Source organism: Podarcis cretensis (assembly GCF_951804945.1).
Source record: "Podarcis cretensis genome assembly, chromosome: 4".
Classification (NCBI taxonomy): Eukaryota; Metazoa; Chordata; class Lepidosauria; order Squamata; family Lacertidae; genus Podarcis; species Podarcis cretensis.
Genome location: NC_137173.1, coordinates 29,590,224 through 29,603,396, shown reverse-complemented (window position 1 = coordinate 29,603,396; position 13,173 = coordinate 29,590,224). Strand labels below are relative to the sequence as shown.

The following is a 13,173-nucleotide window of genomic DNA, read 5'->3' as shown; positions in this document are numbered from 1 at the left end:
TTATCAAGTTTCTAAGATAGTATTAAAGATAGTTGCTGATTACTGCTGTTTACAATCTCTCTTCCTTCATTTTATATCCTGTTTCAGTTAGTGCCTGGTGTGCAGAGCGACTGTCATCTAGCGAAAGAGATCCATATTCTTCTCGTGAATAGTGGATGTCCGTTTGAATATAAATCACACTGTACTTGAATTTTAATATTTTAGATTTAATTCTTGCACTTCATTTTCTAAAATGCCATGTAAAATATAGCTATTACTAAGACAACGCTGTGTAATTTAATGATGGTCTTTGCCATGGTATCGTTTTCTCTTTGCTTTTATTTTGCACTATTGATCACACATTCTTTATAATATTAATCATCTCTTGTCACTTGTAGATATGGCCTGAAGGTGGACATTTGGGCAGCTGGTGTGATTACTTACATCCTGCTGTGTGGTTTTCCTCCATTCCGTGGGTATGGGCAATGTTGTTCTATTCCCCTTTTAACAATGCACTTCTGTGCTATTGGAAACCCAAATGTTTTTTCTCTCCGAGTATAATGCTCATTGCTCTCCCCATCCTTCTCCTCCCCTGCTGTGTGAGGCAATGTAATTTACCTAAACAGTATCATGATAGGTGAGATGATGATATCATAGGTTTATTTTTATTTATGCAATTCATTGCTGGTAAAAAACAAACAAGATAAAAATGATGTTCTTCCCAGAATTTAAATATTATGCTGTGCCCTTTTAGAATGGTATAAAATGTATATCAAATATATGTTTACTAAAAGTAGAAGTGCAGAGCCTTGCAATTTTCAGATATAGTCTGATGAATTAATAAAGGCAACTGTTTCTTAGGAGCTTTCTTTCTTTCACATTTTGAATACATGCTGTTTGGTAGACTCTGCAAAATGGGAGAAACACATTTTTCCTCAAGCACTAGGCTTTAAGAGCAGAGTCTTGCTGTTTCATGTATTTATCTTTTTCCATGTGGTGGAAACTTAACACTTTTGTTTCCTTACCGTGTAGAAGTGGAGAAGATCAGGAGGTCCTTTTTGATCAGATTTTGATGGGACAAGTAGACTTTCCATCTCCCTACTGGGATAATGTTTCTGACTCTGCAAAGGTAAATTGTGCTGCTTTGCTTTTTTTATATCTTACTGACAGCCTTCTTTACAAGCCTTCTCAAGGAGCCTATTGTAAAGTTTCAACTGGTGCAGATCAAAAAGTTTTAACTAGTGCAGATGAAGATGCTAACCCAATGTGCTGCAGAAAGGAATGAAAAATAAAACTGCCGATATCATTATGCTGTTTTGCGTGTTCAGACCCAGAGACCTCCCCCCTAAATAAATTCACACATGACACAAATTTTAGTTTTGGTTTTTGGCAGAATTTAGGCCACAACTTTATTGATTACAGAAGGTGAGTGGTTGCATAGGCTCTGGTTCGACTAGTTCCCTGCACTCTTGCAGGCAGCGCTGACCCAGGGCACCAGCATAGGTCAGCCAAGGGTGAACACCTGGGAAGGTGAAAAGCCGGGTACAGACACTGTTCACCACCCAGATGCCCCCCTGGACTCAGGCACGGGCACAACCCCCCTCTCAGGAGTTGACCAAACCATCAAGTCCCTGGATTCCTTTAATGGAATACCCTTCACATAGGGATGGCGAGAGCATCCCTGTGCACACCCAACAAAGCTGAATATTGAAATATATAGGACAGGTAAAAGGAATGCTTCTTCATACAGCATATAGTTAAACTATGGAACTTTCCATTTCACAGGAACTTATTACTATGATGCTACAGGTAGATATAGACCAGCGATTTTCGGCATTGCAAGTCCTTGAACACCCATGGGTTAATGTAAGTAAATCTAAAGGCTATCAGCTTTATTTTAACATTGCTATCTTTTTTTAAAAAATCATTTGCTTGTGAAGTCTTTTGAATTGCTGTTTTAGAAATATGACACATGCCACAAGTAGCTGCCAACCTAGCAGTTCGAAAGCACACCAGTGCAAGTAGATAAATAGGGACTACTGCGACAGGAAGGTAAACAGGGTTTCTATGCCCTCTGGTTTCTGTCACAATGTTCTGTTGTGCCGGGAGTGGTTTAGTCATGCTGGCCACATAACGCGGAAAGCTATCTGTGGACAAATGCCGGCTCCCTCGGCCTGAAAGAGAGATGAGTGCCGCAACCCCATAGTCGCCTTTGACTGGACTTAACCATCCAGGGGTCCTTTACCTTTTACTTAAAGCACAAAGCTTTAAGTATTAAGATGCTGGTCAGTTGTTGATGTAAAATACCTGAAAGAGTGGGGCAAAATACCTGAAAGAGTGGGGCAAATCTATTTTAAAGGGCTTTTTAAAAGACTTCAGCCATTATTTACGAGAATATGAGTCTATGTTTCATACAGCACATTGAGGGGGAAGGATGAATATTACTGACTTGTGGATGACCAAAAAAATACAACCCATTTGTAAGAGTGACTGTGGCAATCCACCATGAGCAATCTGTCTTTGTATCCTGTTTATTAATTACACATACCCTGAAATTATTCTTTTGGGGGATTCTTCAGAACTATTTTACTAGTGCACGGAAGTACCCAGCAAGTTGGTCTTTTAAGGCCTTACTCCTAGGCCAACTCTAGTCTATGTAGACTGTTATTGTGTCAACTTCAGGCATGTTGAATTAGCCAACTGGGTAATTCATGAATACAGTACAAAACTAGAATGGTGTAACAATTGGCAACCTTCAGCACATAACTTCATGATATTAGAAAGTTAATCAGCTGCCTCCAAGCACTTTTAGATCTTGTAAATTGCAGATTCCCAAATAAAACAGTTAAAACTAATAGATCCTAATAATTAATATATTGTTAAAAACAATATGGTAGTGGTCTAGAAAATGTCTCCTGAATTGTCATTCAGCTCCTTGTAGATCATAATTCACAAATGCTTGTTTTTGCTTTGCAGGATGATGGCCTTCCAGAAAATGAGCATCAGTTGTCTGTAGCTGGAAAGATCAAAAAGCATTTCAACACAGGCCCCAAGCCCAACAGCACAGCTGCTGGAGTTTCTGTTATAGCAGTAAGCATCTGCAATACAATGCTTAACTTTTCTCCCTCGGCGTCTGTATATTGGGTCTGTGCTGAGGAGATGGCACCCAAAACTCAGCAGATAGTTATGCCTTTATGTCAGTATAAAATAAAACTTCAATTATCCCATCTTCTTCCAATTTCTTCATCTTGAGAGCCATATCATCACCCAAGGCAGCACACACTATCCTATATATTTCTGAAAATCAATCCCTTAATGGAGAAAATCCAATGTGCATTCACAAATGTGGCATTTAAGCTTGTGATCATTTACTTTAAAATTGTTTCCTGGATTGGACTGTTATAATACTTACCTGTAGCAAGAGCAAAAAAACCCAATTCGAAGCAGTAATTCCTTACACCAAGCACATAGAAATCATTAAGTGTCAAGAAATACAACTGCTTCTGGAGTAGCAATTTTTGCCCACACCAACTGACACTGAAATACTGCACGGATTAGCAATATGCAGCCCACTGCATTGGCTCCTAAAGCCCTGCATGCTGTGGCATGTATACAGCTGATCCATGGAGCATTCTATGTGCATGATTGGCAGCCGTACAATGTCCCCACCCCCAAAACTCAAGATACTGATACTGGAATGCCTAATATGGTTTTAGGACTAGGCCCTAATTTTTCCATCACAGTCTGATAGAATTATAGGAGCGTTTTAATAACCTAAATGAATCTCTCATTTTTTTAAAGACACCCAAGAGAAGAAACTTCCATTTTCATTATAAGATACAAATCTATGTGCCCATAGATTTTATTCAGTGTACTTATCACTTTTTGGACACAAGCTGGCTAGCTGCTTCCCTCCAGACAGGAATCAAACTGGCTGGAGATTTAAACAGAACTCCGTACAAAGCTTCTAGTAGCACACATGGTTTTTTGTTGGTTTTTTGCAATTCTCTGCAGAAGCCCTGTTAAAATCTCAATTGCACATAATAGCACAGATGAAAGTGTACCAGGCTTCCTCGCTTCCTCGTCTTCCAACCATAAATACAGAAAGGCCAACAGTAACTAACAGGGTTATCATTTATCTATTTCCCACAAACATGCACAGAAGTCATTGGGTTTCCATAAATTAATATCACTGAGCAGTCACTGGGTTTGTTTGTTTTTTAACATGCCCATCTTCTTTCTTTTCGTCTGCTTGTGCTTTTTAAGCTTCCTTTCATAAATGTGCCTACTAATCATGCTCCAGAAAGAGCCATCAGAATGATGCATCGAACATAATAACCATTGACCATATCAGATTAATTGACATTTGTTCCCAGCTTGGATAAAGTGCAGGTGGAGCCCCTTTTTGTGTAGCTCTCCCACTTTCATGGTTTTGGGGAGTTTTTTTTGGCTTGGCCCTTTTGGGGTGGATTTTAAGTCGGCATGAATTAAATTCAGCTCGTTTGGCTCAGCCCATCTTTTCTGGATGCTTGCTCCAGAGTTATTCGGTTTTGCAAGTGTTTGTCCTCCCCCTCATCGCCTCCCACCCCACCAATGATTTTATTTCTTTAGCTGTTAAAATTGAATAAATAATCCCTGCCTCAAAAATAGAAGGTAATCTTTCCCTCATGCTTTCCTTAGGTTTGGTCACTGTTTTTATTTTTATTTTTTTGGCTAAAAATACAGTCAGCGTTTGCTTTTTTTAAATGTTCCATTAAAACCAAAGCTACAGTAGCTGTTTCCCACAACTAAAACATCCCATTATGTGCATTCGTCATATGAAATATCAGGTATGTTCTCAACTGCCCAGCTGAAAACCTTTTCAATTGGGCTGCCAGCACGCTTGTCCATGAGAAGCACTTGCTCAGGTCCTCTACATGAGGGATTTCATAGCTTTTCAAAAGCTCTTTCAAAATGCTTTGCCAGCTCCTTTTTCACTCATCCTTCGCCGCCTTTATTATGCTTATGTTTATTTTTTGTTTAATTTGCACCAATTGCACTGGAAACTGATTGCTTTAAGTAGTTTTGATATTTTAATTGAGGAAAGACACTGCAATGCAGCTTCTCACCGAAAACGGCATAGAAATAGAATGACATGCGGATCTTTGTTTTGGTTTTTAGCACTATATTATCTGAATATTGGCACCCTGTCTGTTTAGCACTGGAGACTGGCATTTTCCTGCTAGTAATTCACCACTGTGATTTATCATGAATGTGCACACAAGCCCTGCCACTTCATCTAACTTTTCCAAAAACACAGAGAACAAATTTCCACCATGCATATATAAATGTGTGCTTGTTTGCTTCTTTAAAAATATTTATGATTCCCCCTGTAATAGTAGACCTCTAAAGAATTTGCAACAAAATAAAATACGGAATAACACACACCATAAATAAAACAGCAGAGTGTTAAAAGTGACCTGGTACAATCAACATTCCAGAAATGCTTGCAGAAATAAGAAAGGTTTTCACAGCACACTGTGTGCTTTGCCTCTTCTGGGAGGGTATTTCATAATACAGGGGGTCCTTCACAGAATGCTCTCTTCTGAATATAGAGAGATTTGATTTCTGTGGTGTGAGGCACCTCTAAAAGCTAACCGGCAAGATAATGCTAATAAACCCACGCGTTCCAGTGCACAGTCTCAGCAGCAATAAAATCAGAGTTGCCTGCAACTCAAAAGTAAGTCCCATTGAGGTCACCTTTCCTCCCAGGAAACTAAGTACAGTACAGGCATGCTGCCTAAATCCAGTTTTTGCAAGGCCAGCTGCTCAAATTAAAATGCAGTGGCAGATAAGCTTTAAATTAATTATAAGATAGCATTTGGTATAATTCTTAACTTAGATACTCTACAAGTACCAGAATTTAGTGTTGAGAAATCTTACGTTAATTGACTCCCTTTTTTGTTAAAATAGTTTGAATGTAGAGTAAACATGAGTGGATGAATACAGCATGCAAATGCTTACAAGGTTTGTGTACGCGTGTGTCCAGTTTAGCCTTAGAGGCACTGGCTGCAGTGAAGCATACAGAAAGTGGTGATGTCACAGACTTAGATGGCTTTTAAATGGGGAAACCAGGAAGGTTTGTGAAGCTCAGCAGCAACTGAATATGATTACAGGGAAGGGCTGTAGCTTACATTGGATCATCCTTGTGCGCTGGATGCATATGTAGCACAGAACCCACCTCTGCTCTTATTGAAAGGAGGGCTCCTCTTGAAGCCAGTTGAGGCTGGTCCAGCCTTTCCTTCTTACTCATGCAGTCAAGGGCGTGGCCCAGGCTGTCGGATTCAAGAGGTGCCCTTGGAGAGCTCGGCAAGGAGGTAGATGATGGAGACAAAACTAGAATTAGTAGGATTTGATATTGGCTTTGGCACCTCCTACTGTTGGTCTTCCTGCCTTCAACCCTATCAGCCCCAATGGGCATCAGCCAGCACTGCTTGCAGTGAACCAGAATGGATAAGCTAGAAGTGAACAGGTGTTCACGATGAAGGATATTAGTTACAGTGTTTAAATCTGCCTTGTGGCTTTAGTAAAGACACATTTTGATCATGACTCTCAATTCCCCCTTGAAGAACAAGAAGCATTTTGCCCAGTGAGAGTAACTCATTGAAAATGAGAGGTAATTGATATTTCTTGCAAAGTGGTGGTAGTCACGTATCTCTTGTACCCATACGCAAGGGTTAATGAACCAGGGGGCATCCAGATGTAACTGGATTACAACTCCCATCATCCCTGATCAATGGCTGGGGCTGGTGGGAGTTGGAGTCTGGCAAACTCTGAAGGACCACAGGTTCCCAATCTTTACCATTTGTCATTTGAAACATTGAAAGAAAAAACGGGCAATGAACTCTGATGATAACTTGCGGTGTTAATATGTAGGGCACTTAGCTTTTTCATGCAAATAAATGTTTGGTATCAGTGGTAGTTTTACAATGCATTTTTAAATGATGATGCACTTTTGTCTGCTTCCGTAAGTTGTGTTGAATGGGTTTTACTGTAGTGTTTTCCTAATTTGGTGTGTTGTAGCCAGCCCTGGGATGGTATGATGAAGGTCTGGTTAGAAAATCTCCTATAAATAAAATATGTTGCCAAATAGTGTCTTTCAGACCTAGAAGTATGAATTTTGTACAAGAGGCCTGCAGCCACGGCAGTGCTAATCTTTTGTTATTGATAGCATTATGTAAAACAAACATATAGTATTCTCTCTGCGGGTTGTAGTTGTGATTTTATAGCTACACAAGAGAGTAAGCTATGTCAATGAATGCTCCTTTCTTCTCTATGTTGTTTACCCTCCTAAGCCTGAAAAATGCTTTTAAAAATACAAGTAATTGCTTCAGGACTATAAATAGGCTTTCTATCAACTTGTCACTGTTTTCTTTGAGTGTTTCAAACTAGTGGCTTCACTGCTGCCTGCCAGAGTCTCCGTTCACTGAGGAGAGCCGACAATTATGGCTTAACTGAATACAGATGTCTTGAAGAAGTTGTGGTAAAATCGTGTTGCCCCACAGATTTGACTAGCAACACTTTTCCATTTGCAAATTAATACACACAAGTGATTTTTAATTTTTAAATAGATAAACACACAATTTAATGTACTGGCCAAGTATAATTCAATTTGAGTTAAAGTTATGAGTTCTATCATGTTGAGTCGTGTCTGTATGTGTGTGGAGACACAGATGTGTGTGTGTGTGTGTGTGTGTGTTTTGTCATCCTTGAGTAAGCAGAAGAAAATAGGCTAATGATAACATTCTGCTTAGTTTAACAAAGCTCCTAGGTTTAGCCGTGGAAGCAAATCTCAGCTTGAGCTTTGCAAGAGGCATATAGCGGTGCTGAGGGAGAAAGGTGAAAGTAGGATGAAAAAAATGACGTCCTGCCTGGAAAATTACTCTGATTGCAGACTGATTCAGTAAAATTGGAAGTATGAGGGGATTATGGCTTCAAATGTATTACCAGGAACACCAAATAAAATGTAAATGACATTTTGACAGTGGCTAATTGGAAAGGCCGAACTCTCTGCAGAGCATGAGCTGCAAACTGCATGAATTTGTCTTTCCATATTTAAGTTGCATCATGCTACTATGAACCACCCCTCTCAAAAAAAACCCTGTTGTTTGACTAAGGCTGCAATCCTATGTACACTTATTTGAACTTGGGGGTATTTCCTTCTCAGTAAAGATACACAGGCTTGTTCCATAGGACCTACTACATTAGACATATTTAAATCCCATTGCAAGAGCCCCTGGTGGAAACACCGAGGAAGTTCTGCCAGTTCTAGGCCCAGAGATGCCAAGAATTGGAAGCCCCAGGAACCATACCTTGTACTTCAGCTAGCCACAAATTTCCAGCCAGACCTGAAATGATTAGAGGGTTAGGGAAAGCCAATGGACAGGGTGGGCCTAGTCACCTCCAGGAGCCTCCTCAGAGAACCCTTCAACCTGTTTGCACATGTGGTGGCTCGCCACACAAGGCAACAGTGCAAAGATCCAAGAATTCCTAGTTCCTTGGCAGCCTCTGATATGTGCAGATCTTCATAAATTGGGCATGTCCTTCTCTTACTCTATGAATGTTTTTACACATACACATACTCCCATGGTACATCAGTTAGTATGACATGAATGAGGAAGCCTCTTAGTGTGTAGAGCTCTAAGAGCACCAGAAGAACCTGCAGGATCAGACCAAAGGTCCATGTCGTTCAGCATCCTCTTCTCACTGTGGTCAACCAGAAGCCCATGGGAAGCCCATAAGCAGAACCTAAGGGCAAACAGCTGTGATTTCTTGCACTGATATTGAGAAAACTGCCACCTCTGATACTAAGGGCAGTGCATATCTATCATGGGTAGTAGTCAATGATCGACTTATGCTCTGTGGTTTAAAGCTATCCAAGTTGATGCCTATCACCGGCTCTTGTGATAGTTTGTGGCTTGTGGCTTGAGAGTGTGGCTTGAGGCAAGTATGTTTAGGAGAATGCTATAGAATCATAGAATTGTAGAGTTGGAAGGGACCCTGGGGACTCATATTATCCAACTTCCTGCAATGCATGAATCCTGGCCAAAGCATCCAAGGAAGGAGAATCCCCTAACTTCTGAGGGAGTCCGTTCCACTGTCAGAGAGCTTCTGCTCTCAGAAAGTTATTCCTGTTGTTTAATCAGACCCTCCTTTATTGTAGTTGAAGCCATTGGTTTGGGTCCTAGCCTCCAGAGCAGGAGAAAACAAGCTTGTTCCCTCTTCCATGTGACAGCCCTTGAGATATTTGAAGATGGCTATCATCTCTCTTCTCAGTCTCTTTTCCAGGCTAAACATACCCAGCTCCATCAACCATTCCTCATAAGGCTTGGTTTCCAGACCCTTAATCATCCTGGTTGCCCTCCTCTGCACATGTTCCATCTTGTTAACATCCTCCTTAAATTGTGGACACAGTACTCCAGGTGTGGTCTGACCAAGGCAGAGTGGAGTGGTTCTATTGCTATTCCTTCCCTTGACTGTGACATTATACTTCTGTTGATGCAGCGTAGAAGAGCATTAGCTTGTTTTGCTGCTGTGTCACCCTCTTCCCTCATCTTAAGCTATAAGTCAGTCTTAAAATATACCAATGCAGAAACAACTTAGTAGCTTCAGTAAAAGTTCTTGTGTCTAAGTGAGGCATGTCTGCAGCCTTAATGAGTTGTTAGTGCAGCTGTCAGCAAGTGAAAAAATTTTAGTGGACTAATTATTTGTCTTTTAACTGATTAATTCATCACATTTAAATAGTTTACATGTTACAGAAACCTCAAAGGTTGTTCTCTTTTTCTTTTCTGAGATATTGTAGCCCAAAGTAACATACAATGTTACAAGCAAGGACTAAGACTCATTCATTCTTGGAAAGAAAGGCTATCTTTAATATTTCTTTCCTATTTGCCAAAACCAACATGGTCTCCAAAATGAGCACACACATCCCCTGAGCCCCTGCTGATTTAAATTAACCCTCTCTAGTTAATTAGCCAAACAAGCTTGAGTTGATTAATTCGCCCATTAAAGCTTACAATCCTTCATTCTCAAAATGAAATCAATGTGTTTCAAGAACCATTTATTTTGGAGCTTTCTAACGTGTACATCAGCCTGCAGGCACTTAAGCCAGTGCACACATGAAAGCCAGCCTCAGCAGTCCACCCAGCCCAGCCCAGCTAGGGATAGGGGAGGAATCTGACTCAGTTTACATTTAAAGCTGAATCAAGCATATCCACATATTCTATGCAAAACAATGTAAGAACCAAAACACAGCCGTCCTATGAAATTCACACTTATCCAGATTATGCAATCTGGTTATCCAGCCAAAGAATGTTTACAAAAAATGCATGAAAAGGGGAAAAGTGTAGATAAAAATAAATATATTAGTGAAAATAATGTCGAAGCGTGCATTATATTGGGAGAAATTGCTTGCACAAAGTGTGCATTAGTCAAAACGGCAGACAAAAATAACATTCCACCTCTGTTCCCAAAAAAACAATCCCATCTAGAGAATTGTGCAGAGAATGATGCTGTGCATATTAGTGATGGGCAAAGAGTACAAGCCTTTACCCTGATAATCGGGGGGGCCCTTTGAGTGTTTCTTTTCACCACCCAAAAATTGCTAAATGGCCCAGTGCCTGCAATGACCTCTGCAAAAGGTGTGGGGCCCTCATTTTTTGGATTAGGTTGATGCCACATGTGGTGGGTGGCTCCCTTCTCCTACTAGGACAGAAGTAAGTAAAGCTATGCTGACAGCATCATGTGTTGCCAGGATTCACGAGGGCATAGTCACCAATGACAAAAGGCACTGTCAGCCTAGTTTTACAAACTTCTATCGGAGGAGGAGGAGCCAGGGATCGCCCCACCCCACTCCAGTTTTCAAGAGATTAGATCTTCCCCCTTCCCCAACGCAAGCTATAATTAATAAATTAATAATTATTATTATTTTACCCTTGGGGTAAAGTTCAAGCAGAATTGAGAGACTGGCGCTAGCAGGCTGTTTGCAAGAACTTAAGCAGTTGTGGCTGCATGGTGGTGGTATTTAGTGCAGATACTTTCCGCTTTTGATTTTCATCAGGGTTTGGCAGAGCGTCCCAAACTCTTCAGAGCTTTGGGCATTGGCTTCCTGCTTCTTTCTGGAGTGTTGGCTCCACTTCCTCTGTCTTTATGGCAGACCAAGGAAGCCCCGGCTCATCAGGGAGACAAGGTAGAGAACCCCCACCGGTTCCTTTTATCTCTGCCTTCCTCTTCATTTTTCATGGCTTCTTCTGAGGCCTGCAAGTAATCTTGGAAGGTTAAACCCTCTTACCAGCTTTACCCAGGTGCACTCCCTCCGAGATGATTACCTGAGAGCAAGTAGATAGTTTGGCAGCTTAAAACGGCCTTTGGCAACCAGTCAGGCTCATGGATATTGTAGTCCAAAATGCCTGGAAGTCTCCAGAAGAGCAAAGGCTGGCTTAGAAATCCCAATGTCTCTAATTGTGGATGGATCTGCAGGACTTCCTTGTGTTTCCAGCTGTTCACTGGCCATTTGCCTTAAATTTCTTTGTGCAAATATATTTCCATGGGTTCAGCTGAGAGAGATAAAATGGGGGGGGGATGGAGGCAGCTTGTAGGTGCACCACTCATTAGAAGCTGGGGTCAACATGGAGAACAAGCTGTTGTTTAGGTGTCACTCCTCAAATATTATTTGGTTTTCAGCTTTCCTCCAGGTCCTATTTGCAATCTGTTCCTTTAGCCTATTTTATTTAAAGTAACAGCAGCACTGTATTTAGCAAACAGAGAAAAGGGGTGTGTGAGTGAGAGAAAGAGATGTGTGGTCAAATGTGTCTCCCCATTACAATAATTCAGAAATTCAAATAGTAATGCAATATTTTGATTTGAAACCCCCTGGAAGGTTGGCTATTGTGTATGGCAGGTGCATCACACAAGTGTGCCAGTAGGTGGCAATCATAGATCAGTCTAGGATATAACACACGCATAATAAGGGCCTCATATTTTCAGCAGGAAATGTTCAATCATTTTGGATGTTTTAAAATATTTTGCATAAGACTAAGCACGGGTTAATGAAACAAAATAAACAAAGCAACATATTAATTTATGCCTTGTGTGGATTCAGAGTCAGGGTGTGTGCTTCAATAAGTAAGAATCTGGAAATGTTTCAAACTGCCTCTTGTAATATGAATTCTAAACATTCAGCATTATGTCACCACATTATACGTCTAATGAGGGAAACAAAAATAAATATATATTTAATAGATTTCCATGTAACAATTCTAGCATTATAGCATTCTCCAGTATTAAACTGCACAGCGTGCCTTTATCTCTCTCTCTGAAGGACTAAAATAACATTTAATTACCTGTTAAGTAGTGACCCACTTACGTGTCAATCCGCTGTGGAAAAGTTAGAAAAATAACACCTCTATTATTATTTTTTGCTAACCCAGCCTCCGTACAACTGAAGAAATAAATGGAACATGTGCTCCCCACCCCTACACATGTACCAATATACTTCGCCCAACAAAAATATTAAATTAAGCTTACAACTTTGATTTCAGTACAAGTTAGTAAAGATTTTACAGTGCAACCATTTATTTACTCCTTTTGCCTCATGTGTATGGTACAGTTATTCAGGACTCCTGAGTATCCCTTGTCTACAAGATCTTTTTTTAAAAAAAACAAAAAACCTGACATACAAAGATTGATGGGAATGTCAAAATGTGTTTCTTTTATTTTTGCACATTTCGACAAATATGAAGAAGCATAACTTGATCATTGTGTAGTCTGGTCTCTTCTGGTGCTAGGAATGGCTACGATTTGCTATTATTATTATTTTTTAAAAAGCAGCAACACCACACACCCTTTGCCATCAAACAGGGGGTGGGGAGAGGGATATATACGTATGTGAAACCCAAGGGGCAGCCTACTTTTGTTGCTATATAAACAGACTAATTGTCAGAAGTTGAAATAAATGCATTCTCCTATCTCACTTTAAATGAGAGTCTTAAGTCAGCCAGGTAGATTTTTTAGGGCTATTTTTTTTCTTTTTTTCTTTCTTTCATTTATTTCTTTTTTCATTTTCTTATTTTCCCATTTCCAGTGCATAGATTTTTATTTTTTTATTTTTTTAAAGGATGTTAGAGTACTATCTTGTGAAAGTGAACATTAAATATG

The 13,173-nt window shown here is 40.1% G+C and overlaps 1 protein-coding gene across 4 annotated transcripts in view; it reads left to right on the top strand.

Moving 5' to 3' along the window:
- Window positions 1-13,173, top strand: part of DCLK1 (doublecortin like kinase 1) — a 214,520-nt gene that overhangs the window by 188,678 nt on the left and 12,669 nt on the right. For all 4 annotated transcript variants that reach the window (XM_079973687.1, XM_079973686.1, XM_079973688.1 and 1 more), the window contains 4 exons: window positions 378-455; window positions 1,012-1,108; window positions 1,765-1,845; window positions 2,956-3,069. In XM_079973687.1, coding sequence (XP_079829813.1) covers window positions 378-455; window positions 1,012-1,108; window positions 1,765-1,845; window positions 2,956-3,069 — 370 coding nt within the window. The remainder of the gene's footprint in view (window positions 1-377; window positions 456-1,011; window positions 1,109-1,764; window positions 1,846-2,955; window positions 3,070-13,173) is intronic.